Source organism: Vitis vinifera, chromosome 4 (genome assembly GCF_030704535.1).
Source record: "Vitis vinifera cultivar Pinot Noir 40024 chromosome 4, ASM3070453v1".
In the NCBI taxonomy this organism is placed as follows: Eukaryota; Viridiplantae; Streptophyta; class Magnoliopsida; order Vitales; family Vitaceae; genus Vitis; species Vitis vinifera.
Window position 1 is genome coordinate 24739830 of NC_081808.1, and position 26270 is coordinate 24766099.

A 26270-nucleotide genomic window follows, 5' to 3' on the forward strand; every position below is an offset into this window, starting at 1 on the left:
TTATTTATAATATCATTTTTATTAAGAAAGACTTGCAAATGGAACTAATGATTTGTGATACATAAGTAATGCAAAATTTAATTTAGGTAAAAGGAAAGGATCTAACAGGCCATGGTAGAAGATAGTCAGGAATATGCACCAAATCAACTATAAATTGTTCCTAAGAATGGGTATTTTTATGTCTTCAAACTACTTAAGAGCTGAACTCTGCAAAGGTGGACTTCGTTCTTTTTCAGCATTTCCCCCTGTGCTCAATTCTGAGCAAACTATTGGCCATTCTATTCAGTTTTGTGAGCTACTCTCCTCAATTTAGCAACTCTTGTTTGAATTTTAGTTAAAGTTGTTTCTGTGTTTCATCTTCTGCTACAAAGGTGGTTTGCAACTTATGTAAATGCATAGAAATGAAATTATTGTGCTTGCTAGGACACAATTTTTCCCATGGTCTTCCTTGTTCTCTTGGTTTAAGGATTATTTGAGGGAGAGTAGTCCATCTTTTCTGGATTTAGTACTCATTGATGCATTTTATGCAAAGAGAGTCGAGAATCAATTGATCATCTTTTTCTACATTGCCCAATAACATTGGGGCTTTGGCATAAGCTCTTCAGTGTAACTAATTTGGATTGGGTTCTACCAAAGAGTATTGGAGATATGATGATTATTTCATTTAGAGGCTTGGGGAATTCAATTAGAGGCAAGATGCTTTGGCATGTTGCATGTATCACTGTATTGTGGGTTGTGTGGCGAGAGAGACATACTAGGATTTTTGAGGAAAAGTGTAGAACGGAAGGGATGTTATGGGATCTTTTTCATTGCTACTCCTCTTTTTGGGCTTCTTGTACCCTCGCTTTTAGAGGAATTCCCCTTAGTGTTATTCTGCTTAGTTGGCTTTCGGTTGTAATTAGAAAGGGGTAGATAACTTTTGAGAGAGTTTGGTTTTTATTTTTGAGAGTTTTTTTTACATGCTTTTATGAGTATTTCTCCTAGAACAGTGGAGGGTATACTTTCACTTTGATCAGGTTTTGTACTTTGAGGGAAGGATCTCTCACCCTTCTCTTCATCTTTATTATTATCAATGTATTTTCTGTTTCTGATAAAAAAAAAAAAAAAAAAGTCCTAAGTCCCTTTAGGTGGGCCCTTTTCCTTTTTCCATCATGGTTGGATGTTCTATATATTTTTTCTGTATACCATGGTTGTTTCTGCATTCTTGAAGTTATTGTTCTTGCTAATCACATATTCTGATTGATTTTTATAGTTGTTTAGACTTCCTAAGGGAAGAAAAAAAGATTGATTTATATTCTTTTAGAGATTTGATTTTACCTTTTGGTTCTGGGAACTGATTTTTCATTGCAGAGGAACTTTGTTGAAAGTATGGCTGGATATTCTCTAGTGTGCTATCTTCTGCAGGTATGATAATCTCTTACCATCCTCTTCCAGATGCATGCATGTGCTCACACATTCTGGACCCATATGCATAATTCACTGGCTCATATATATATATATGAATGAGCACAAATATGGTCTGAAATATCAGTTGAGGTGTTTAATATCAGTATTTGCAGTTTATGTGTTGATGTAAATTTTCCGAAGCTTCTTACCAAGGGTATCCTAACCTCATGGAAAGCTTTTTACCTTCTGGAAAAGCCAACAAAAATTTATTTGCTTTGCTAGTGCAAACAAAGCACTGAAGATAACTCCTTGCACCATTTCTATGCAGCTCAAGCAAATAAACCCTCCCCCCTTCCATCCAAACCTTGCAAAAAGGGAGCACAACTTTACCTTTGCACCATGATTCCATTCCTTCTAGCAACCAAGATAAACTCTTCTTCCCAAACTTGATTTAGCTGGAGGCCTGGAAAAAGCATCTACCTCTCTCCAACGCTCTACCTTCTACCCTCCCTGTAATCTCTTTTCAGCAGGGATTTCAAAGGACTTCAATTCTACCCCAAACTAGACCTTACCATCCATGGTTTCAATATTGGAATATAGTGGGACACACAAAATTGAGGGTCTTCTGTATGCATTTGCATCAATTTTTAACTGCACCTTTCTTTGTTGATTTTAAGACATAAACTGGATATCTCATAGGTTGTCTATATTTACTTAATTAAACATACAAGTTGTGTTTCTCAAACCACATATTTCTACTAGGGAAGTACATTATAGAAAGCTCTTCTAAGCCTTTTTAAAAAAAAAATAGGCAAATGGATAATATATTAAAAGACCAATGCCTAACAAAAAGGGTGCACCCAATCTACACATGTGGTACACAAAAGGCGCCAAAAAGAAAGGAAAAAAGTAATTGAAAAAGATAGGTAACAAAACGACCTATCTATTCACATTTAAGGCTATCTAAAAAATCTAACATTGTGAAGATCTCTATGCCCATCACATCCCAAGACCACTCCAACAAGGATTTCGAAAAGCTCTTCTAAGTCTATTCCTCATTACAGTCAGAACATATTAGAGACTTAGTTAAAACACTGTAATCACTCTTGTTAATAGTAAGACCATCTATCTGATTGCTAACGCTTGTTTTCAATGAGGAAAAGAAAACATTCAAGGGAAAAAAATCAAATGCCATTATGTTTTTATTGTTTCTGAGGTGGACCTTCCTCCAGACACAAACATTGAAGAGATATTTCTGGTTAGTTTTCGTTATTGCCCTTGCGCCCAAACTCCATCAACAAAAGACACCCTTGTCGGGTATTAGTATTCTATGGGTAATTATTCCCTTCTTGACTGTGCTATTTTTTCCTTTACCTCTTCTTTTTTTTTGATAAGTAAAGAAGAGTATATATATATATATATATATATATATTAAAAAGAGGCGTGTATACAAGATAAATACATCCACCCTCACACAACTCCAACAAAAAAAGCTGCCAAAATGGAGGTGCAAAAAACATCTCCACCCTCAATGAGAAGCCAACCAATCAATGAAACCAATTAACGTGAAAGGACCATCCTTTATAAATTTCTCAGTCTCTGGCCAAATAAAGCAAACAAAAGAACTTTTTAGCCTTTGAATGGAAAGTATGTTGTCCTCAAAGGCAAATTCTATTCCTTGCCTTCCACACCGCCCATAAAATACATAAGGGGCTTGCTCTCCAAACTTCTTTTCGCTTTTTGCCCACAAATGATCCATTCCAACCCAAAAGTGTTAACCTAATTAAAGAAGAAAGCACCTAAGACACCTCAAAAAGAGGAAAGAACATTTCCCATAAAGCCCTTGTCTTTACACAATGGAGAAGGATGCGATTTATAAATAAAGCATTTGGCAAAAATAATATCTATTTGCTAAAGACCATCCTCTTTTCTGAATTTAATCCAATGTTAAAGTGTTTCCCCATTGCCTCCCAAGCAAAGAAGCTCACTTTGGGCTATACCCGTGAATTCCAAATGATTTTCATTGGGAAAGGATTTGGAAAACCTAACTCTTAAGGCTTCGTAGAGAGACTTAACAGAGAACTTTCAGATAGTAGTGAGGCTGAGGGGTTGGAGATTCCTTTCTCGGAGGAAGATGTGTTTGCAGCTCTTTCAAATCTAGGCAAAGACAAAGCCCCGGGGCTGGATGGTTTTACCACGGCGTTTTGGTTTTTTTGTTGGGATGTGGTGAAGGTTGAGATTATGGGTTTTTTTAGAGAATTTCATGAAAGGGGCAGATTTGTAAAATCTCTAAATGCCACCTTCTTGGTTTTAGTCCCTAAGAAGGGAGGTGCAGAAGATTTGAAAGATTTCAGACCGATTAGCCTTGTGGGAAGCCTTTACAAGTTGTTGGCCAAGGTGTTGACAAATAGAATCAAGAAGGTAATGGGAAAAGTGATTTCGAAACCCCAAAATGCCTTTGTGGAGGGTAGACAAATACTTGATGCAGTTTTGATTGCAAATGAGGCTGTGGATTCTAGGTTGAAAAGCAATCAAGGGGGTGTGATGTGCAAGTTGGATATAGAGAAGGCCTATGATCATGTCTGTTGGAAGTTCTTGTTGGTAGTGCTAAAAAAAATGGGCTTTGGGGAGAGATGGATTAAGTGGATAGAGTGGTGTATCTCTACTGTAAGATTCTCTGTTCTTATAAATGGTTCCCCCTCCGGGTTTTTCCAAAGTTCAAGGGGTTTGAGACAAGGAGACCCCCTCTCCCCTTATCTGTTCGTGATAGCTATGGAGGTGTTTAGTTGCTTATTGAGAAGGGCCATTAGTGGGGGCTTTTTATCAGTGTGGAGGGTAAGAGGCAGGGGTGGAGAGAGGATTTTGATATCTCACTTGCTTTTTGTGGATGACACCTTGGTGTTTTGTGAGGAGTCTCAGGATCAGTTGATGCATCTAAGCTGGCTTCTCATGTGGTTTGAGGCTTGCTCAGGGTTGAGAGTTAACTTGGAGAAGAGTGAGCTTATTTCGGTGGGGAGGGTGAATGATATAGAGGATTTGACATTGGAGTTGGGCTGTAAAGTGGGTGGTTTGCCTTCTTGTTATTTGGGTCTACCTTTGGGTGCACCCTTCAAATCAGAGGTGGTATGGGATAGTGTTGAAGAGAGGTTTCGGAAAAGGCTGGCTATGTGGAAGAGACAATATATATCAAAAGGGGGAAGACTCACCCTAATTCGGAGCACTCTCTCTAGCTTGCCTGTTTACTTCATGTCTCTCTTTTATTTGCCCAGAAAAGTAAGGCTGAGGTTGGAGAAGATTCAGAGGGACTTCCTGTGGGGGGGGAGGAGCTCTTGAGCAAAGGCCACATCTTGTTAGGCGGAACTTGGTTTGTCTGGAAAGAAAGAAAGGTGGTTTCGGTGTGAGAAATTTAGCTTTGATGAATAAAGCTCTCTTGGGTAAGTGGAATTGGCGCTTTGCCATTGAAAGTGAGGCTTTGTGGAAGCAAGCGATTAGTCACTAATATGGTGTAGAGGAGGGGGGATGGTGTACTCGGGCCGTAAGCGGGAGGCATGGTGTAGGGCTTTGGAAAGCTATTAGAAAGGAGTGGATGGGTATGTATAGCAGTTTGGCCTACCGTGTGGGCAGTGGTAGGAGAGTGGGATTCTGGAAGGATAAGTGGTGTGGAGATGAGCCTATTTGTGAGTCATTCCCTTCTTTATTTGCCATATCCCTGGCTAAAGATGCCTGGGTATCAGATGTGTGGAACCCAGATGGTGTGGGGGATGGTTGGACCCCTCTTTTCTCAAGGGCACTTAATGATTGGAAGATTGAGATGGTGGAGCGGTTTATGCTAAAAATCCAAGCCTTTAGGGTGCAAAGGGAGGACGAGGATAAAGTGGTGTGGGCAACATCTAGAAGTGGAGTTTTCTCAGTCAAGTCGCTCTATTCTATTTCGGAGCCCAAAGGTTTTGCTTTGTTCCCTTATGGTAGTATTTGGAGAGCGAATGTGCCTCCTAAGGTAGTTTTCTTCGCATGGGAAGCTTCCTAGGGCAAAATCTTTACTTTGGAGCAACTCCAGAGGAGGGGGTACTCTTTGGCAAATAGGTGTTTTCTCTGCCTTTCTGAAGCAAAAACGGTGGATCACCTTTTACTTCATTGTGTTAAGACGCGGGCATTGTGAAATCTTCTTTTCTCCCTCTTTAGTGTGGCTTGGGTTCTCTCTGGTTTAGTTAAGGAAACTCTATTTGGATGGCATGGAGCGTTTGTGGGGAAAACTCGTAAAAAGGCGTGGCAAATGGTCTCCTTATGTATATTTTGGTTAGTCTGGAAGGAAAGAAATTTGTTGGCTTTTGGGAATGAGGTGCTTTCACTCTAAAGGCTGAAACATTCTTTTGTATGTAATCTTTGGTCTTGGGTTAGAGTGTTTATAGTTTTGAGTCTTTTTTCTCTTGTTAGCTTTTTTGAGTGGCTAGGCTCTAAGTAAGGGTAGGGGTTGTTGTTTCTTTCCCTTTCCTTGGTTTTGAGTCTGTGGGCTGCTTTTGTATACTCCCTGTATACCTAGAGGGCACTAGTTTGGTGTTTCCTCTTTCAGTTTATTATATTTCTCTTTATCTATATAAAAAAAACTTAATAGAGAATTTGCCACTCTTTGTCTCCGTTCAAAGCACCTTGTCCTCCTCATCCCTCTACACTCTCTTCCCATGAAGACAGAACAAGAAACTCTATACTTCATCCACTTCCCAATCATTAAAAGGTCTAGAGAAGAGAGATTGCTCCAACTCTCCTCTCCATTTGAGAAATTTCAGACATCTTTCACCCAAGCCTCCTTGGATACAACTAAAGCAAATAAAGTGGGAAAGGAATCGCACAAAGGTATGACCCCACACCACTTATCCTTCCAAAATTTCACCCTCCGCTTGTTACCCACCACAAAGGAAAGTCTACTACTAATAAGGTGTCAATCTTTCCTAATCTCTTTCCACAACCCCACACCATACCCTTCCCTTACTTCTTGAGAACACCATCCCCCTTGTTCTTCCCCATCCTTCCCCCTGATCACTTGATTCCGAAAGGCTCCTTTCTCATTCGCAAAGAGCCTACTCCATTTGCATAGAAAAGCCCTTGTTGAGAGTAGAAAGACACTTGACCTCTAATCCTCATTTTCTTTTGTCTAAGCAAATGGTTGCCTACCTTACAAAATGAGGTTTTTGATCAAGACCCTCACACAAAAAATCCCTCTGAATCTACTTTAATCTCAATCTGACCATCCTTGGCATGGAAAACAAAGACATGAAATAAATGGGCAAACTAGACAGTGCTTCAAATCAAGGTGATTCTCCCTCCTTTAGAAATGTATTGTCTCTTCCACATAGCCAATCTCTTGTGGAACCTCTCTTCCATTTCATCCCAAGTTGCCATGGACTTAAAAGTAGCACCCAATGACATCCCCAAGTAAGAAGAAGGGAGGCTTCCGACCTTGCAACCAAGCTTAACAACCAAATCCTTCACATTATCAACACACCCTAGTGGAATTAACTCGCTTTTATCCAAATTAATTCTTAACACCGAAATGGCCTCAAACCACATAAGTAGCCAACATAAATAAGTCACCTGATCTTGAGAAGCCTCACAAAATATAAGTACATCATCAGCGAACAATAAGTGAGAAACCTGAATCCCTTCGCCACCTCTACCCCTCACCTGACAAGCAGACAAAAAACCCCCATTCATTGCTCTCTTTAGGAAGTAACTAAGTGTCTCCTTTGCAATCACAAATAAATAGAGCGAAATGAGGTCTCCTTGCCTTAGACCCTTAGAGCTTTGGAAAAAACCTAAACGGGTATTGACCAAAGCAAAGAAGCTAGCTGTGGATATACACAACTTGATCCGCCCGATCCACTTCTCCCCAAAACCCATCTTATTCATGACCAAAAGCAAGAAGGATCAGTCCACATGATCATACGCCTTCTCTATATCAAGTTTGCACAAAATTGCACAATCATTGCTTTTCAAGATCAAATCAATGGCCTCATTGACAATAAGCACTTCATCCAAAATTTGTCTACCCTCCACAAAAGTATATTAGGCCTTGGAAATCACCTTGGCTACCACCAATTTTAGCTTGTTGGCTAGCACATTGGCCAACCACTTGTACAACCTTCCCACCAAGTTGATTGGCCTAAATCCCTCAAGTCTTCCGCTCCCCCTCTCTTTGGGATCAACCTAACAAGGCTGCATTCAAGTTTTTGACAAAACGATCGTGTTCATGAAACTCCTTGAAAAAGCCTATAATCTCATCCTTCACAAACTTCCATGAAAACTGCCAGAAGGCCATAGAAAACCCATCTAGGCCTGGCGCTTTGTCCCCACTAAAACCCAAAAGGGCACCAAAAACCTCATTTGAAAAAGGCTCCTCTGAAAAAGGCTCCTCCAACCTTGCCACCTCCTAAGTCTCTAACCTCTCAAAAGAGAGTTTGCTTACACTGGGTCTCCTATCTCTTGTAGTAGTCAGAAGGTTTTGGAAGGCTCTGGCCACTCCTTTAATTTCATTCTCCTATGTTAACCAAGTTTCATTAATTTTAACTCTAGCCATCAAATTCCTCCTCCTATGAGCATTAGTTGCCTTATAGAAAAATCTAGTATTTCTATCCCCTTCTTCAACCACACTTCTTGTGATTTCTGTCTCCAAGAGAACCTATTTTTTTATAATGCTTCCTTGCTTCTCTCCTAGCTTCCATATCTTCCATGGAAAGTGTACGGGCTCTCTCTTCTTTATCCCAAAAGTCCACTTGGTTTAAGGCTAAATCCTTCTTGATTTCAATCTTACTAAGGACTTCCTTATTCTAGTCTCTCGGGAGAGATTTCATGGCTTTCAAATTTGTAGCCAAAAAAAAACTAGCTGACCTATTGAAATTGAACCCTTCCCACCAAACTTACAACATATCGTTAAAGCCTTCTTTCAACCACATATTTTTCGAATCTAAAAGGCATGAGACCTGTCCTTTGCCCTCCCCCATGAAGTGGAATAGGAAAGTGATTAGAGATTGGTCTAGGGAAAACACACTATACAACCCAATAAGGTGACATTCCTAATCCTCAGAGACCATGAAACGATCAAGTCTCGATTTAGACTGATTGTTCAGGCTGCCACTCCAAACGAATGGGCTTGCTTGTAGAGACAAGTCTTTTAACTCTAAATTCTCAATGACCTCATTTTAAGCATCTTCCCATGCCAAGACTTCGTACTATCCTACTGGACATCTCTTGAATCTTAGTTTTCTGTAGACAAACCAAATCCACTTTCTAAGACTTAATTAAAGCCTTAATCACCTTTCTCTTATCACTGTCATCGGCCCCTCTTATATTCCATGATAAAATTCGTAGCTTCATTTAGCTCAAGGTGGTTCCTCCACACACCCATCTTGAACCACTATAGTTCACTAAGCACTCAAGTTTTTTCAATTCCAGTTCAAATCTTGAGGACTCTAAAGTTTCCTCCTTTTGCCAATGACCTTCCCCTTCCGTTCTTTTCTCCCTTTCATCCTTTTAAGAAGCTTCAAAATCTCCCCCTCAAAATGCTTGGTTGGCATACCCAAGCAGTGGCAAAAATTCGCCAGGCAACTAGTCATCCATGAATCTGAAGCCTCTCCCTCTTCCTCCAATAACCCGCCTCCTAACTCCCTTATTGAAAAGGCCCCATCAACACCCTCCTCATCCCCTAACTCTAACATAGGGAAACAACCCCTCACTCTCTCGTTTGCCAAGATTACCCTCAACAGGTCAAAGGTCACCTCCCTTTCCTCATTGGTCGGCCCAACGAGAGTATTGTGACCCATACTAGCAACAACCATTTGCTATCCTTCAACAGCCGTGACCTTCTTATTCCTAGGGTTTTTGTCTTTTTCATCTGTCCCTTCAAATCTCACATAATCTTAATACCCACCTTATGAATAGGGGAGAATTCGGTTTCATCTTCAATCATTTTATTTATCTATACATGTTTCCTTTTATTCTTCCCATAAGTAATAATCGATGTATTAAAGGGTTAGAGGGGAACTCATTGTCCCTAGGATGTGTATTAGAAGGTTATCCAAACATAATGGCAAGAAAGAAAAGTGTAAGAACCAATAACAACTATCACCTACCCCAACTGCATTCTTTGACCGCATGAAACAAGACCTACAGAATATATAATTAAGTCCTTTCAAAAACTCTTTGATTCTTGTCCTTTGGTAGAAAGCAAACAATACATTATAGAGTTATCCTATTAACTTTCCTCTTTTTCTTTTGCACAATACCTCCTCTCTAAGACTCTAGGGAGTTTTTGGGTAGAGCAAAAAAAACCCAAGAAATACTTAACAAAGAAATAACTTTCAGTACCTTAAAGCAAAGAAGAAATCTGTGCACGATGTTGGAATGTTTTACATAGATTGCATCTATGGTTCATATGAAACCAAATCTTCTTGCTTCTTGAGGATGAACAAGAATGTCCTTTTCTCCAAAGTGGTAAACAAAATATTATTAATAGTGCTAACTAGAAAGGAGCACGGCCAACTACATTGGAAGTATACAAAGGGCACTAATTGGATTAAAGGCGAAAGTGATGAAAACATTTCTCTACTTTTTTTCTAAAATGCAATCAATCAACTAATTCTAACATAGACATTAAAGTTGCATCTTAAGAACCTTTTAGCTTAAAGCAAAAGGGTACACAATAATGATATCTGAGGAGTTTTATCTAACCGTTCCATATTTCAAAATGATTTGTAATTTCTCTCTTTCCAAATAATCCAACATAAGCACACTGAAGCATCCCCTTCACACCTTCCTACGCTTCTTTTCCACAAAACTCCCATGCCAACTTAGGATAGTGTCTCTTAGTGAAGAAGGCAAACCCAATATCCATCCTAGAACTCAAACTAAGGTAAGAGGCAAAAGTAATGGAAATACTTGGATAATCTAAGAGAGTAGAAGCTTCCTGACAAAATCAATGGAGGGATGGCTCCTTTCTTGACCAGCTTTTTGGCTTCCCCATTTGCTAATCTAAAATTCACAATGATGAGCCACCCACTCTAGAAAGCTCTAGTCTTCCTTACAACCAATGAAAATATTTTCGTAGCCTGTTCGTAGCCCTCTCTTACTCAAATACCCAAAAAGGGGTTTTCATTAAATTCCAATCAACCTTCCAGTTTGGAACAACCAATGATGTACCTCTTTCAAGCATCGTATGGCATGTTTATTAAACTTTAAGGAAACAAAATGGAGGAGACATGGAATCAAAATGAGGGGGAAACAAAATAGATGGAGCTAGAATCAAAATTAGAAATTTGATTGAAGTGTTTATAAAACAATCAAAAAAGAGTATGTGAATGAAAATCGTTGACTTTGAGTTGATTACTAATTATAAGGAATGAAAATGAATGATATATTATAATTATTTTTAAATAATTGCTATTTTTAATATTATATTTTTTTATTTGATATTTGTAAATATTGTACTAATATGGATTTGATTATAACTCATTTTAAGAAATCTATAAATATAACAAATAACATTAAATATTTAAATGTGCAAAATATTTATGAAAATTTAAAAAGAAAAATCCAAGTAATTGTGCTAATATTTTATATTTTCTAATTTTACTTTATTTTAAAAGAGGCTAATCATAATTTTTAAGATTGTCTTTTTAATTATAAAAATAGGAATTGAAAAATTGCATGGCTGATATTGTTATGACATATACCCATTTGGGTGATGGTGAGAAGAGAAGAATGGGTGGTGTTGAGGGGTGCGTTTTTGTAAAAATAAATATGTAGTCGGAATCAAAATCAGTTTCCTTGGGTCCATATGAGGAAACCGATTCTCTTTTTTTTTCAATGTCATTCTCCAAATTGTTATTGAGCCCACTCTTTGCTTCCATTCATTATTACACATAAACAAGAGTTAAGGTTGGAATGGGAATTGCTTCCACCATTATGGTCTTCGAAAAGAAAACCAATGCCCAGATGGCACACTTTACCCCTGGAGCATGCTTCAAAATTGAGTTCAAGGCTTCCACTGAGCAATGAAGTTTATTTCTAATTGTCACCTACTACCTAAGAGAGAGGCATCTCAATCTTCCATCCAGTTCTAGCAAGATGATGCTCAAAGGGATATTAACCACAGTCTAAATTTTGAAGGAGTTTTGACTTCCAAATGACCTAGGCTTGAGGAAAAGAATGATCAGAATATCAAATCTTTAAGACTATGTTTGCTTGATGAGATTGAATAGGATAAGATATATATCCTAAGATATCATATCCCACTGGATAGGATATACATATTTTAGGATACTTATTTCTAATGAGATATGATATTCCTGGATATTATATCCAATGGACATGATATCCCAAGATACCATTTTTAATGAGATATGTCATATCATATTTATATTTGAGTTGTAAAATGAATAAAAAATATGAAATGAAAAACATACTATTTTTCAATATTTGATATTTCTTTAAAATAAAAATTATATTGTAATTTGATATTTTCTAATAAAAAAAATGAAATTTCTGTCATTTAGTATTATTTGGATATTGTTCTACAATTTAAAATTTAGTAAATAATTTTTTTTGTCTATTTGTTAATAATATTCATGATTAAAATATTTAAAATTTATAAATGAAAAATTTTATATTATATTATTCAATATATAAAAATAATTTGTATATATTAAATAATACATATATTAGTATTATTTTATGATATATTTTATATATTTTTTTAGTTCATTTTTAATTTCAAATTTCATTTTTTTAATATAAATTTTTTATGTTTCAAAATATGTAATATAAAAAAAAATTTATGATACATGAGATGTGTATATCTCATATTTTAATGTAGGATTAATATATCATATAGAAAAGATATAAAAAAGAGTGGATAATATATTCCATCATTTATCCTATTCCATGTTTGATTGAACATAGGATAGTATAAGTGATAGGAAAACTTATCCTATCCCATCACAAACCAAACATGGGATAAGATATGTTATCCCATCTTTTATCCCATCATATACTATATCCAGCCAACCAAATATGGACTTAAGAGTACATTCAAGGAAAATTCGGAGATAAGAGACCATTTAGCCCAACATCTTGATAATCCCACCTTTATGATCTTTAAAAAGGCACTCACTACCCATATGAGACATGTTACCCAATAAGTACCTATCAAAATTGATTTCAGGGCTTTCATCAAGCAAAGACGTCTATTTTTAATTGTCCCAAGAGGAAGGCATCTTGGCCTCTGATCCAGCATGATGATGCTCAAGGGGATGTTGGTGATAGTCTGACTTTTGAAGGACTTCTAATCTTTCAAATGGACTATGCTTGAGGAAAATAATTAGCGTATCAAGTCTTTAAGCAAAATTCTGGGACAAGAAATCCTAATAGTGCTAGGGACAGTATATTGGTAGAAGAATGGTTGATCTCTCCATGCACCAATGCTCCTGAAAAGAGTTTAGTGACCCATGATTAACAACAAAAAGGACATGACAAATGAGGTCGTTATGTTCCTTGGGACATTGGTGCAAATCGGACGACAAAAAGTTGGCAATCCGCCCATTACTTTGCAAACAAATGCTTCTAACCACTTGATGCAATAAGGAATATGTTCCATGTGAAACCACTTGCTAATGAGGAAGTCGTCATAAAAGTCCCCCCTCAAACCCAGAAGTTAAACTTTAAACCACCCAATCAAGAGGTTTCTCTGACCATGGAAAGTCCCCTCCAACTTTACTCTAGGGGTTACTGGGAGTTTAGAGATGCAAGGGTAGTAGGTTGTGCTAGATAGATCTGTAAATTACTCCTAACCCTTAAGGACAGGTAAACTCTTTTCCACCCATGTAGCCATTTAGAAGCTTTCTTTAGTTGTGGATTGTATACATGTGCAGATCCAGGACATAGATAAGGGCCACTCATCTGCACCAATGAAGTGAGACTGTACTGTTATTTATGCTGATCTTTAGGTTGGGCACCACCACAGGAAGTTAAAAAATGAGCTTAAGCTTATAAATATGCTCTTCATTGGCACTAGACAAAACAAATGATGTCATTTGCAAATTGCAAATGGAAAATTCACTATATCCCTTCCAATCTAAAACCTCTCGACTAGACCACACTCTTCAGCCTACAGATCATTGTTCTGAGTTACATTAACCATAATAGTAAACAAGAAGGAGAAAAAGTTTACCCATCAGCCACCTTTAGAAGCCATATTCCATCCATTACCATCATATTAATGATAACTGCAAACTGACTGGTGAAAGACATCCCAGTTGAGGGCAGTTATGTTTGGCCCTTTTGTTTTCTTTTTTTCTTTCCTTTTTTCCTTTGTGCATTTTGTATCATACATCCTGTGTACGAGGGTTGTGCCCCGTTTTTTTAGGCGCCTTTATTTATATGTTCTGCCTATTGGCCAATAAAACTTTGATCAACAGATTTGCATGTTAAGAAGCTGTATCTGCTTCCCCCCCCCCCCCCCCCCCTAAACATTTTGCTAAAAGATGAATTATAACTCATTACAACTCAGTTTCATTATTCACTTTATCAGTGAATTAGTTGGTCAATGAGCCCGGATTATCTGTAGTATATACCAGTTTGGTGGGTTGGTTTAACATATATTTGCCTTTTCATCCTCCTCTTCTGGTCGCTAGGTGAAGGATCGGCACAATGGGAACTTGTTGATGGATGAAGAAGGTCATATAATACATATTGATTTTGGCTTCATGCTCTCCAACTCACCTGGTGGTGTGAATTTTGAGAGTGCACCATTTAAATTAACTCGGGAACTTCTTGAGGTAATATACTAATATATTACAGCTTGTAGGTTTAAGCTTCTTTCTATATTGAGTTTGTTCCTCAATTGATCCTGAACTGATCAAGACATGAACTTGTGGTAGGTCATGGATTCTGATGCTGAGGGAGTTCCAAGCGAGTTCTTTGACTATTTTAAAGTACTAAATTCTTACTCTTTTGACTAGTTCAATCTTCAGATGGCCTTGTCATATCTTCAAACGCTAAATTATCTCTTGATTGTTGCCCCATGCATTCAGGTTCTATGCATTCAAGGTTTTCTAACATGCCGTAAGCATGCAGAGCGCATTATTCTTCTTGTTGAAATGTTGCAGGTAAGCAACTAGCGACATTTCTCTGTATGTAGTACTTTTCAATATCAACTAAATTGTCACTTATTACGTTATGGAACCTTATCATGAAAGTTGGCAGGCCACTAAGTTGGCAGTCGCACCCACGTCGGTCCAACTAAAAATAATAGTTTAGTCTAGGTAATTAGGTGATGCCTTGGTAGTTGAAACTCCCTTTAATAAGTTTCTGCTGGCCAATACCTATTTGATTAAAACATGTCTAATTTCTCCTTTTTTGAAATTTTATCCACAGTTTTGCGCCAATATTTTACATCTTAAAAAAGATGTAGCCAATAGAATGATGTATTTCTATTCTTAAACTATGCATTTTTTTTTTCATTCATTTGAATTCAAACTATGGTACTCATTGAGAAGAAAATGAGAAGAAGGTTTCACAAATTCAATTCTAATATTCAACCTCGAAATACATTTAATGGAAGGTTCAACCACAAATTTATAGGATCTTTTTATTGCAACAGTAGTGTACTGTTTTTTCTGGGCTAGTTTGTATATGACATTTATCATCTTTTAATTGATATCACTGATGATTCTAAATGAATTTATCTGTTGAGGTGATATCTCACTTAGAAAAATCAGGTGATGTTTTAGCTAGAAAAGCAAGCATAGATGAACATATGGAAACTTTAAGAAGTGCTTAGCACAGTACTGCATTGGTGCGGCAACCAGTCATATTTTAAACATGAATTTGGACAGCAGCCAAGGCATTGAGACGCCCCATGTGATGTGTAGACCTTAATGCTTTATTACCATGCTGGAGATACTCTAATGGAAATTACTGAGTATAACTCCAACATGCAGTCTGATTGTGGAAAAACATTTCGCTATCTTCATTAGCATAGGTCCTGAGAAGAATGCTTATAAGGAATGAAAAAAAAAAAAAAAACAAATGAAATTTTTAAATGGTTTGTGGATAAAATTATCCTTTTGTGTGCTTATGAAGGTACATGCTCTAGATGCCAACAAGGATGGCAAGGAGATGCTTGTACCGTGTAACCCTCCCCTCTACTCGGAATAGGGATGGGAACCTAGCAGCAGTACAGGGATAGGCATGGTAATCAAGTTCACAACACATCTTGGATCCATGCTTGGAATGGCCCTTCACCACCCTACCCCCACCCTTCACCTTTTATCATCTCACTGCTTTTTAATATTCAAAACATGATTTTGTGAAGGAAGAGGTGATGGGCTTTTCTAGAGAGTTTCACAAGTAGGGTAGATTTGTAAAGAGCCTGGATGCAACGTTATTTATTTTAATTCCTTAAAAAGGGGAGCGAAAGACCTTAGGGGTTGTAGGCCTATTAGCTTGGTGGGTGGCCTTCATAAGATGTTGGCTAAAGTGTTAGCCAATGGACTAAAGAAGGTGGTGGGTAAAGTGGTTTCTAATTCCCAAAATGCCTTTGTGGAGGGAAGACCAATGGATGCAATTCTTATTGCTAATGTGGCCATTGACTTGATATTGAAAAACAATGAGTGTGGAGTTCTTTGTAAGCTTGATATTGAGAAGGCTTATGATCATGTTGATTAGGACTTTCTGCTCTTAGTTTTAGATAAGATGGGTTGGGGTGATAAGTGGATCAAATGGATTAAATGATGCATATCTATAGCAAGGTTCTTTATTTTTGTTAATGGTGCCCCGTTGGGTTATTTTCACAACTCTAGGGGATTGAGACATGGGGATCCCTTCTTGCCTTATTTATTAGATCTTACTATTGAGGCTCTCAGTTGCCTTCTCAAGAGGGCTAAGGATGACGGTTTCTTACCAGGTTATCAGGTGAGGGACAGAGGTTATGCAAGGGTTGAAGTTTCTCATCCGTTGTTTGTTGATGATAACATTGTCTTTATGAGGCTTCTCAGGACCAATTGACTTATTTGAACTGACTACTTATGTGGTTTGAGGTCATTTCAAGACTAAGAATTAATCTGGATAAAAGCAAGCTAATTACAGTGGAGAAGGGGAAGATTTTAGAAAAGTTGGCACTAGAGTTTGGTTGCAAGGTGGGTGTGCTTCCATCTTCTTAGGTCTTCCATTCAGTGCCCCGTTTAAAAATGTGGCAATGGGGGATGGGGTCCCCTTTATTTTGCATGCCAAGCATAGTCAGGGTGAGGTTAGAGTGAATTCAAAGGAATTTCCTTTGGGGAGATGGGGCTCTTATTAAAAAAAAAATGAAAGAGGAAGAGGGTGATGGGTGGTTTAGGTGTCTCTCAACTTGATTTGTAAATGGAGTTGATGTTTTGCTGATGAAAGGAGGCCCTTTTGGAAGCAAGTTATAAGTTTGAAGAATGGAGAAGAAGGGGGTAGCACACCCGAGAAGTGAGAGAAGGGTACAAGGTAGGGTTATGGAAAGCAACTAAGAAGGATTGAGTTCTTTTGAGCAGTAGGGTTTCCTTCTCAGTGGGTAATCACTAATAAGATGAAGGAAGTTGTTGGACTCCTTGCTTCTCTATGTTTCTCAATGATGGAAGGTGGAAAATGTGGATGAGTTTTTTTTTTAGAATAAGAGGAAGATAAGGTGATTTGGACAGAGCCAAAGAGTGATAAGTTTTCTATCAAAGCCCTTTACTCTATTTTGGAGCCGAGGAGTTCAAAATCTTTCCCCACAAGCATTATTTGGAATTCTTGGGTGCCACCAAAGGTGAGTTCTTTTGCTTAGGAGGCAATGTAGGGAAAGGTATTAACTTTGGATTAATTACAAAGGAAGGGGTTCTCTTTGGAAAATAAATGTTTCCTTTGTCATTTCGAAGAAGAGTTTATTAATCACATCCTTATTCACTATGTCAAAACAAGAGTTTATGGTAATTGTTGGTTTTCCTATTTGGCATGTCATGGGTGCTACCCTCATTGGTCAGATAGACCCTTTTAGGATGAAATGACTCTTTTGTGGGTATAAACAGAAAAAGGTGTGGCGAGTTGCTCCTTATGTATCTATTGGACTGTTTGGAAGGAAAGGAACAAAAGGTCATCTAAAAACGAGAAGCATTCTAACTAAGAACTGAAACACACTTTTCTTTGTAATTTTTGAGCATGGATTAAGTTTTGAACGAAAAAAGTGTTTGTTATTGTTGAATATAATGTATTTATAGTATATTATCTTTCCTTGTTAATATAGGTCACATGTATGGTAGTTAGGACTCCTAGCCTTGTATATATATATCTCTCAATTGTAAGTAGAAAACATATGAATGAGAATTAAGGTTTTTTCCTTTTTCTCTCTTTTAACATGGTATCAGAGCCAAAGGAGAAAACCTAATTTTTTTTCGGTTTAGCCGTGTAATCAATTCCGGCGAACCGTCCAGTGACCGTGTTTCACTCCGGTCCCCTCATTTTCTTCCCGAACCACTCCGGACAACCTCATCGCCGTCGGATCTCCACCACGCCGGCAACCTTTTCCGGCGAACTTTCCCAGCGACGTCTTTTTCCGACACCGACCACACCAAGAGGAGCGCCTGGAGGAGATCTCCAACTTCTTCAAAAGCATTGGAGCCAGAAAACCCTCCACGCGCACTTCTCCGGCCGGCGACTGAATCTCACGCGCCGGCGCGTGAGACCTTTTCTGGCGACGCGCCTCCTCCTCCAGCCTCGCCTGACGCCGACCAGCATCCCTACCTACCTGGTTCTCCCATCCGAGCCCTGCACGTACCTCTTTTGGGGATTTTTGTCTCCGTCAGCCCTCCAAACAGCCTTTCCGGCGAAGTTCCGGCTACTTTTTCTCCACCCCAATCCCTGCACGTGCCTTGAGAAGTGTTCTTCTACCCTTCTGGTGGTACCACGTCGCGATCTGAGGTCGTCTCCCTTTTTCGGTGGTGCCACGCTGCAATCTGAAGCCGTATTAGGGCTCTCTTCAATCCAAATACGTGAATATGACCACCAAAAATCAGATCTTTACCTCTGTTATCTCTGGATCTCCTATGATTACCTCAGAGAAATTGGTTGGCAGTGAGAATTATCGCTCCTGGTTTGCCTCTGTTGAACTTTGGTTTATGGGTCAAGGATATGAGGATCACTTGGTTACCCAGGAGGCAGATATCCCTGAGGTTGACCGCGTACAGTGGAGGAAGATAGATGCACAGTTATGTAGTGTATTATGGCAATCGGTTGATCCCAGGATTCTTCTTCATCTTCAGGCCTATAACACTTGTTTTAAATTTTGGACTCAGGCCAAAGGATTATACACGAATGATATCCAGCGTCTTTATAAGGTGGCTTCTGCTATTGTCCATCTCAGCCAACAGGACTTGGATCTATCTACTTATATTGGTCAGATTGCCTCTCTTAAGGAGGAGTTCTTGACTGTGATGCCTCTTACTCCTGATGTTGGGGTTCAACAAATACAGCTTGACAAGTTCTTCATGGTCCTTACTCTTATTGGCCTCCGTCCGGATCTTGAGTCTATTCGTGATCAGATTCTTGGAAGTTCATCAGTTCCGTCCTTGGATGATGTGTTTGCTCGCCTCCTCCGTATCTCGTCCACACAGACTTTGCCATCTGATAGCGCTTCAGATTCTTCTGTGTTAGTTTCTCAAACTACCTCTCGAGGAGGACGCAGTGGTACCCAAGGTAGAGGTCAACGTCCTCATTGCACCTATTGCAATAAACTTGGCCACACTCGCGATCGTTGCTATCAGTTACATGGAAGACCTCCTCGCACTGCCCATATGGCCCAGTCCTCTGATTCTCCGCTGCCTCAGCCTCCGAGCTCCTCCGCATCTCAGACATCTCAGGCTTCTATTGCCTCTGTTGCCCAGCCTGGTAATGCCTCTGCCTGCCTTACCCACACATCTTCTCTTGGACCCTGGATTCTAGATTCTGGAGCATCTGATCACCTATCTGGTAATAAGGATCTTTTCTCCTCTATTACTACTACCTCTGATTTACCTACTGTTACCTTAGCTAATGGTTCTCAAACTGTGGCTAAAGGTATTGGTTTGACCCTTCCTCTGCCTTCTCTACCTCTCACTTCTGTCCTTTATACTCCTGAATGTCCTTTTAATCTTATTTCCATCAGCAAAATCACTCGTACTCTTAATTGCTCTATTACCTTTTCTGATAAATTTGTGACCTTGCAGGACCGGAGTACGGGGAAGACGATTGGCATAGGACGTGAGTCTCAAGGCCTCTATCACCTCACCTCAGATTCATCTCCTGCAGTTTGCATTTCCACTGATGCTCCTTTCCTCATTCACACTCGTCTGGGCCACCCTAGTCTCTCCAAGTTCCAGAAGATGGTTCCTCGTTTTTCCACTTTGTCGTCGCTTCCGTGTGAGTCATGTCAGCTTGGGAAACATACTCGTGTCTCGTTCCCAAAGCGTTTGAATAATCGGGCAAAGTCTCCTTTTGAGCTTGTCCACACTGATGTTTGGGGTCCTTGTCGGACTGCGTCTACTTTAGGATTTCAGTATTTTGTCACTTTCATTGATGACTATTCTCGATGTACTTGGTTATTTTTAATGAAAAATCGAGCTGAGTTATTCTCTATTTTCCAGAAATTTTATACTGAAATCCAAACTCAGTTCAATATTTCTATTCGTGTGTTACGCAGTGACAATGCCAGGGAATATTTTTCAGCCCAATTTACTTCGTTTATGTCTCATCATGGAATTCTTCATCAGTCTTCTTGTGCTCATACTCCTCAACAAAATGGGGTAGCTGAACGCAAGAATCGACATCTTGTTGAGACAGCTCGTACTCTCCTCCTCCATAGTCACGTTCCTTTTCGTTTTTGGGGGGACGCTGTTCTTACCGCTTGTTATTTGATTAATCGTATGCCCTCCTCTGTCTTACACGATCAGATTCCTCACTCCCTTCTCTTCCCTGACCAACCACTTTATTTCCTTCCTCCTCGTGTCTTTGGTTGTACTTGCTTTGTTCATATTCTCACTCCTGGACAGGACAAGCTTTCCGCCAAAGCCATGAAGTGCCTCTTCTTGGGATATTCCAGACTTCAGAAGGGTTATCGTTGTTATTCCCTTGAGACTCATAGATACTTTATCTCCGCTGATGTCACCTTCTTTGAGGACTTACCATTCTTTTCCACCACTTCTGAGTCTCTTCCTGTTTCTGAAGTTTTGCCCATTCCCATTGTCTCCCCACCTGATGCTATGCCCCCTCGACCACTTCAGGTTTATCATCGTCGCCCTCGTGTCGTTGCTCCTCTCCCTTTTCCTGAGGCACCTGCTGACTCACTTCCTATCCCTTCGGCTTCACCTGCCCCGACTCTGCCTTCTCCTAATGACTTACCCATTGCTGTTCGGAAAGGTACTCGCTCTACTCGTAATCCTCATCCTATTTACAATTTTTTGAGTTATCATCGCTTATCTTCACCCTATTCTGCTTTTGTTTCTACTATATCCTCTGTTTCTCTTCCAAAGAGCACCCATGAAGCTCTTTCCCATCCAGGCTGGCGACAGGCAATGGTGGATGAAATGGCTACTCTGCACTCTAATGGCACTTGGGATCTTGTTGTTTTACCCTCTGGTAAATCTACAGTTGGTTGTCGTTGGGTCTATGCCGTTAAGGTTGGTCCTGATGGTCAGGTTGATCGCCTTAAGGCCCGCTTAGTTGCTAAAGGCTATACTCAAGTTTATGGTTTTGATTATGGTGACACATTCTCCCCTGTTGCCAAGATTGCTTCTGTCCGCTTGCTTCTCTCCATGGCTGCTATGTGTTCTTGGCCTCTTTATCAGTTGGATATTAAAAATGCCTTCCTTCATGGTGATCTTGCCGAGGAAGTTTATATGGAGCAACCTCCTGGTTTTGTTGCTCAGGGGGAGTCTGGTTTAGTGTGCAGGTTACGCCGTTCTCTATATGGCTTGAAACAATCTCCTCGAGCATGGTTTAGCCGTTTTAGTTCTGTTGTTCAAGAGTTTGGCATGCTTCGCAGTACAGCAGACCATTCAGTTTTTTATCATCATAACTCCTTGGGGTAGTGTATTTATCTGGTTGTTTATGTGGACGACATCGTCATTACAGGCAGTGATGAGGATGGTATTCAGAAACTAAAGCAACATCTTTTTATCCACTTTCAGACCAAAGACTTGGGGAAACTCAAGTATTTCTTGGGAATTGAGATAGCTCAATCCAGTTCTGGTGTGGTCCTTTCCCAAAGGAAGTATGCTTTAGACATCCTGGAAGAAACCGGTATGTTAGACTGTAAACTGGTAGACACACCTATGGATCCGGAATGTCAAACTTGTACCAGGACAGGGGGAGCCTTTAGGAGACCCTGGGAGATATCGACGGCTCGTAGGTAAATTGAACTATCTCACCATTACTCGTCCAGACATTTCTTTTCCTATGAGTGTTGTTAGTCAATTCCTACAGTCACCATGTGATAGCTATTGGGATGCCGTAATCCGTATTCTTCGATATATCAAAAGTACACCAGGCCAAGGTGTGTTGTAAGAGAATAGAGGTCATACTCAAGTTGTTGGTTACACAGATGCAGATTGGGCTGACTCACCCACAGATAGACGTTCCACTTCAGGGTACTGTGTTTTTATTGGAGATAATCTAATATCTTGGAAGAGTAAGAAACAAGATGTAGTGGCCAGATCTAGCGCTGAAGCCGAGTATCGAGCTATGGCTTTGGCAACATGTGAACTCATATGGTTGAGACATCTTCTTCAGGAGTTGAGATTTGGAAAGGATGAACAGATGAAACTCATCTGTGATAACCAGGCCGCATTACATATTGCATCCAATCCAGTCTTTCATGAAAGGACCAAGCATATTGAAGTTGACTGTCATTTCATTAGAGAGAAGATCGCATCAGGATGTGTTGGTACAAGTTTTGTTAATTCAAATGATCAACTAGCAGACATCTTCACTAAATCTCTCAGAGGTCCTAGGATTAAATATATTTGTAACAAGCTTGGTGCATATGACGTATATGCTCCAGCTTGAGGGGGAGTGTTGAATATAATGTATTTATAGTATATTATCTTTCCTTGTTAATATAGGTCACATGTATGGTAGTTAGGACTCCTAGCCTTGTATATATATATCTCTCAATTGTAAGTAGAAAACATATGAATGAGAATTAAGGTTTTTCTCCTTTTTCTCTCTTTTAACAGTTATATACTTCCTGTGTACTTTGGGGTACTCTATTGGCGTTTACTTTTTGTAATATTCTCTTGCTTTACCTATCAAAATATTGGAAACATAATTTTTATCTTTAAAAATTGCTACCATTCTCTTGAAGAGCCTAACAGGTGGAAATGTTTGAAGGAGTTCTTTCTTATAGGAAATTTTCACTAATATATTTTGATATGTGATTCAAGTCAAAGGCACTGACTCTCAACTATGAAAAGCAACTGCTGATGTTGCCTTATGATGCTGAAAAGCTATATATTTGGGTTTTCTTCCATTGTTGATTTGTTTCAGTGTAAAATCAAGTGTACATGTTGAAATGTTGTAGAGCATCCAGCTTCTCCATAAAGAGCTTGCTAAATTGGCTTTGGCATTGTTTTGTTAACATATAAAGGCTTTTCTGATGGGATATATAGATATTAAATGCATGGTTTGAACAGAAGTTAAACCTTTGTCCACTGTAATATATGAGATTATATTGAGGGCTTGCCCCACCCCCATCATTTTTTCTAACCCAGTCCTATTCCACCCATCGGATTAAAGAAAGGAGTTATTTTTTATTCTAAACAGTGAAAGGAAGGGTCAATGGTCCTGTATCAGCCTCATTGCCATCCTAGGTAGCCTCAAGGAGTGATGCTTGCACCTCATTTGGATCCCCACAGATTGTAACAGTGTCTGTGTTTGAGTGTAAGAAAGAGTAGTAGAGTCATACTACTTTTGTCATCTCAATTCTGGTAGAAAGAAGATTGAATGAATGTTTCTAGAATGAATGGTTGGCTCAGGCTACCCTTTTTTATGTTTGGATCAGGATTCTGGTTTCCCATGCTTCAAAGGTGGTCCCCGGACAATACAAAACTTAAGGAAACGATTCCATCTGAGTTTAACAGAAGAGGTTTGATTTTAATTTTATCATCATTTTAGTATTAGCTAATATATTTTTGAGATGATGGTCATTGACAGTATTTCTTGATTTCTAGCAGCAATGTGTATCTTTGGTGCTCTCCCTGATCAGCAGCAGCTTAGATGCATGGCGGACACGGCAGTATGATTATTATCAGAGGGTTTTAAATGGGATCTTGTGAGATTAGGTTCAATTGTTGGTTACATGGTCCTGTTGACAAGGCCTACTCAGTGAAGTGAAGCACTTCAATCAACATTGCATTTGTAAATCACTGTGATAGAAGACCAGTGGGTTTCACTATGGGATGGCTTCAAAGATTTTTTTTCTTTTGAGGTGAAAAGGATTAAAAAAGTTTGTGGCCTGTTTTTTCTCAGTGTGAGGAATTTGTATTTGTATCGGCAGAAACACTCATTGGGAGTCTCCAGGCTAGATTTACCTCAGCAGAGTCTTTCCATTTTTATTTTTTTTGGTCTTTCCCCTCTTTCCATTTCTTGTCTCATGTAATATGGAACTCTGCTGGCTTGTGGGTTATACCTTGATTCAACTTGAAGGAGATATACAACCCTCTTTCTACCCATCTTCAAATGGCACACTGTAAAGAGTGATTTCAAGGGAGACAGCAGATCGAACACGGAGTGATTTTTGAGACTATGTTTATCAGATGATGTGTTGCAGGCTAGTGATCTGAAGTAGAAAAGCATTTTTGACTCTGTACAAAGTCGATCTCTTCTTCAGACAAAAGGCATGGATAACTCCACCACAGGAAAGGTTGCCTGTTGTTTCTTTCTGTGGTCTCAGCCCCTTGATCATGCACGTGTGTTCCTGAAGCATGATTCTTCGATACATTTTTAAGTTGTTATTGGTGTTAGCAAAGCCCTTGGAAAAAGGATATGATTGTATTGTGTATAATATATTATTGATTTCAGTTTCTTTTACAGTGCAATTGTTCATTCTAATACTCATCATATATAAAAATCAGAAGTTTGTTGACATTTGTTTCCAATACCTTTTGTACACCTTACTCAAGTGGTAGGTAGTCAATAATTTGGTTTGGCTTGTGGAGATGTACTGAGTTACATGCAGTGAAGTCTTACTGTTCCTTTAGGGAGAATTTTGCAAAGCCCAGGATCACTATTTTCATAATAACAATTGCTAGGGTGCACCAACCCTAGGTAATGTTTTGGCTTGTGATACTGTAATCTGGTGTTAAATGTGCTGCTTTTTTCTTTGCTCTGGTAAGTCATCACTTAGCTATGCTGTAGAGGGATTGTTCCATCTTGTAGGTTTTTTCTTTTTTCTTTTTGGTTATGTAGCGACTACTATTAACCGTTGGTTTCATTTTGGAACTAGAATTGTCATAGTCATATCTAATCTAGACATGGAAAGGGGCAACATCTATGTGATTCTTTTAAGGATGTTTGGAACTTGGAAAAGGTGAGGCTTTTCTAAAGGTTAAAAAAATTTAATTACGCCCAGGGTCTCCACTAATGTCTGCATAATTTAAGTCAAGATTGCAGGTACCCAGGGTAAAAGATAGCTTATCAGAAAAGAAGTGATGAAGGAAAGCTGCAAGCTATGAGGTAGAGGTTTACAACAAAATCTAGGAATGAAGTTGAGAAGTGTGATGTATGAGTAGGAGGCCCTTGTGCTTCAGCTGCGGCAGCTGGAGAACAGCCAAATGCACCAGGTTTAGTAAAGATTGGTTGAAAAATTGTTGGGCTAACTCAAACATATGGGTTCCAGCCCGTGAGAGTTTTGTTAGGCCCACGTTTTGGCTGTGTTTGGTGGCTGGGTTTTAAGCCCATTATTTGGCAATGACTAGGGCTGTCGGTAACACCTAGTACTAATGAATTAAATAGGCAATAATGATTATCTTAGTACTGAACTTTAAGTATGCTTAATTAGATGTTAAAACTAGTTTAGTGCTAATCATGTTTAATTATGAATTAAACTTTGATTAAGGTTAAGTGAGACTAGTTAATGACCTAAGCATGCTTATTAGGTTCTTAGGGACTGATTAGGGTTAGGAAAACCTAAAGGACTAATGGGCAATTATGGGTTTTATTTTTGATAATTTGAAGGACTAAAGTGCAAAATTAGGAAATTGAAGTTAGTGGAAAGCCACCTCCTACTTGGGTGGATTGGTGGCAGCCATGTGGTCTGCCACCTCATGCTTGGTTGCATGGAGACTCCTTTATAAGGGGGTTGTAGCTCGTTTTGCACTAGTTCCCCTGCAGCAACTTGGGTTAGAGAGAGAATCTAGAGAGAGAAAGTGTAGATTTGAGGTAAGCAAGTTGTTTAATTTTGTAATTTTCGTTTATTTTGGTTCCTAATGGTATGCTGAAAAGAATTAATAGTAAAATTTGTGTAAAAGTTGAGTGTAATTAACTATAAACCTGTTTTAGTTAAAAATCACAATTAATTAAATATTAAAGTATTTTAGCTGAAGTATTTTATTAATGGTAAGATCAACATGAATCTTTATTTAATTTGGTTTGATTGAAAAATAGATTAGTAAATATGTGATTAATTAGGCTATTTGGACACTTGAGATTTGTTAATAGGTTAGGCTTTAAGAAAATCAAAAGAATTAGTGTTTGGTAATTAATTGGGGAACATGAGATTTGAAAAAGAAAATTAATAACAGAAAGTTGTTAAAAATTAGTAAGAAAGGAAAATTTCATAAGTTTTAATTGAATAAATTTTA

At 38.8% G+C, this 26270-nt stretch overlaps 1 protein-coding gene across 3 annotated transcripts in view; it reads left to right on the forward strand.

Moving 5' to 3' along the window:
• The window catches only part of LOC100250628 (phosphatidylinositol 4-kinase beta 1), a 47695-nt gene extending 23142 nt beyond the window's left edge, over positions 1-24553 (forward strand). For 2 of the 3 annotated variants that reach the window (XM_010651077.3, XM_002274446.4), the window contains exons 11-16: positions 1351-1404; positions 14067-14210; positions 14313-14366; positions 14466-14540; positions 23471-23554; positions 23643-24553. In XM_010651077.3, coding sequence (XP_010649379.1) covers positions 1351-1404; positions 14067-14210; positions 14313-14366; positions 14466-14540; positions 23471-23554; positions 23643-23744 — 513 coding nt within the window. In that variant the 3' untranslated portion in view covers positions 23745-24553. Of the gene's footprint in view, positions 1-1350; positions 1405-14066; positions 14211-14312; positions 14367-14465; positions 14541-23232; positions 23350-23470; positions 23555-23642 lie in introns of those variants that run through there. The other variant, XR_002029935.2, reaches the window with a different exon arrangement.
• The last annotated feature ends 1717 nt before the right edge of the window (positions 24554-26270 follow it).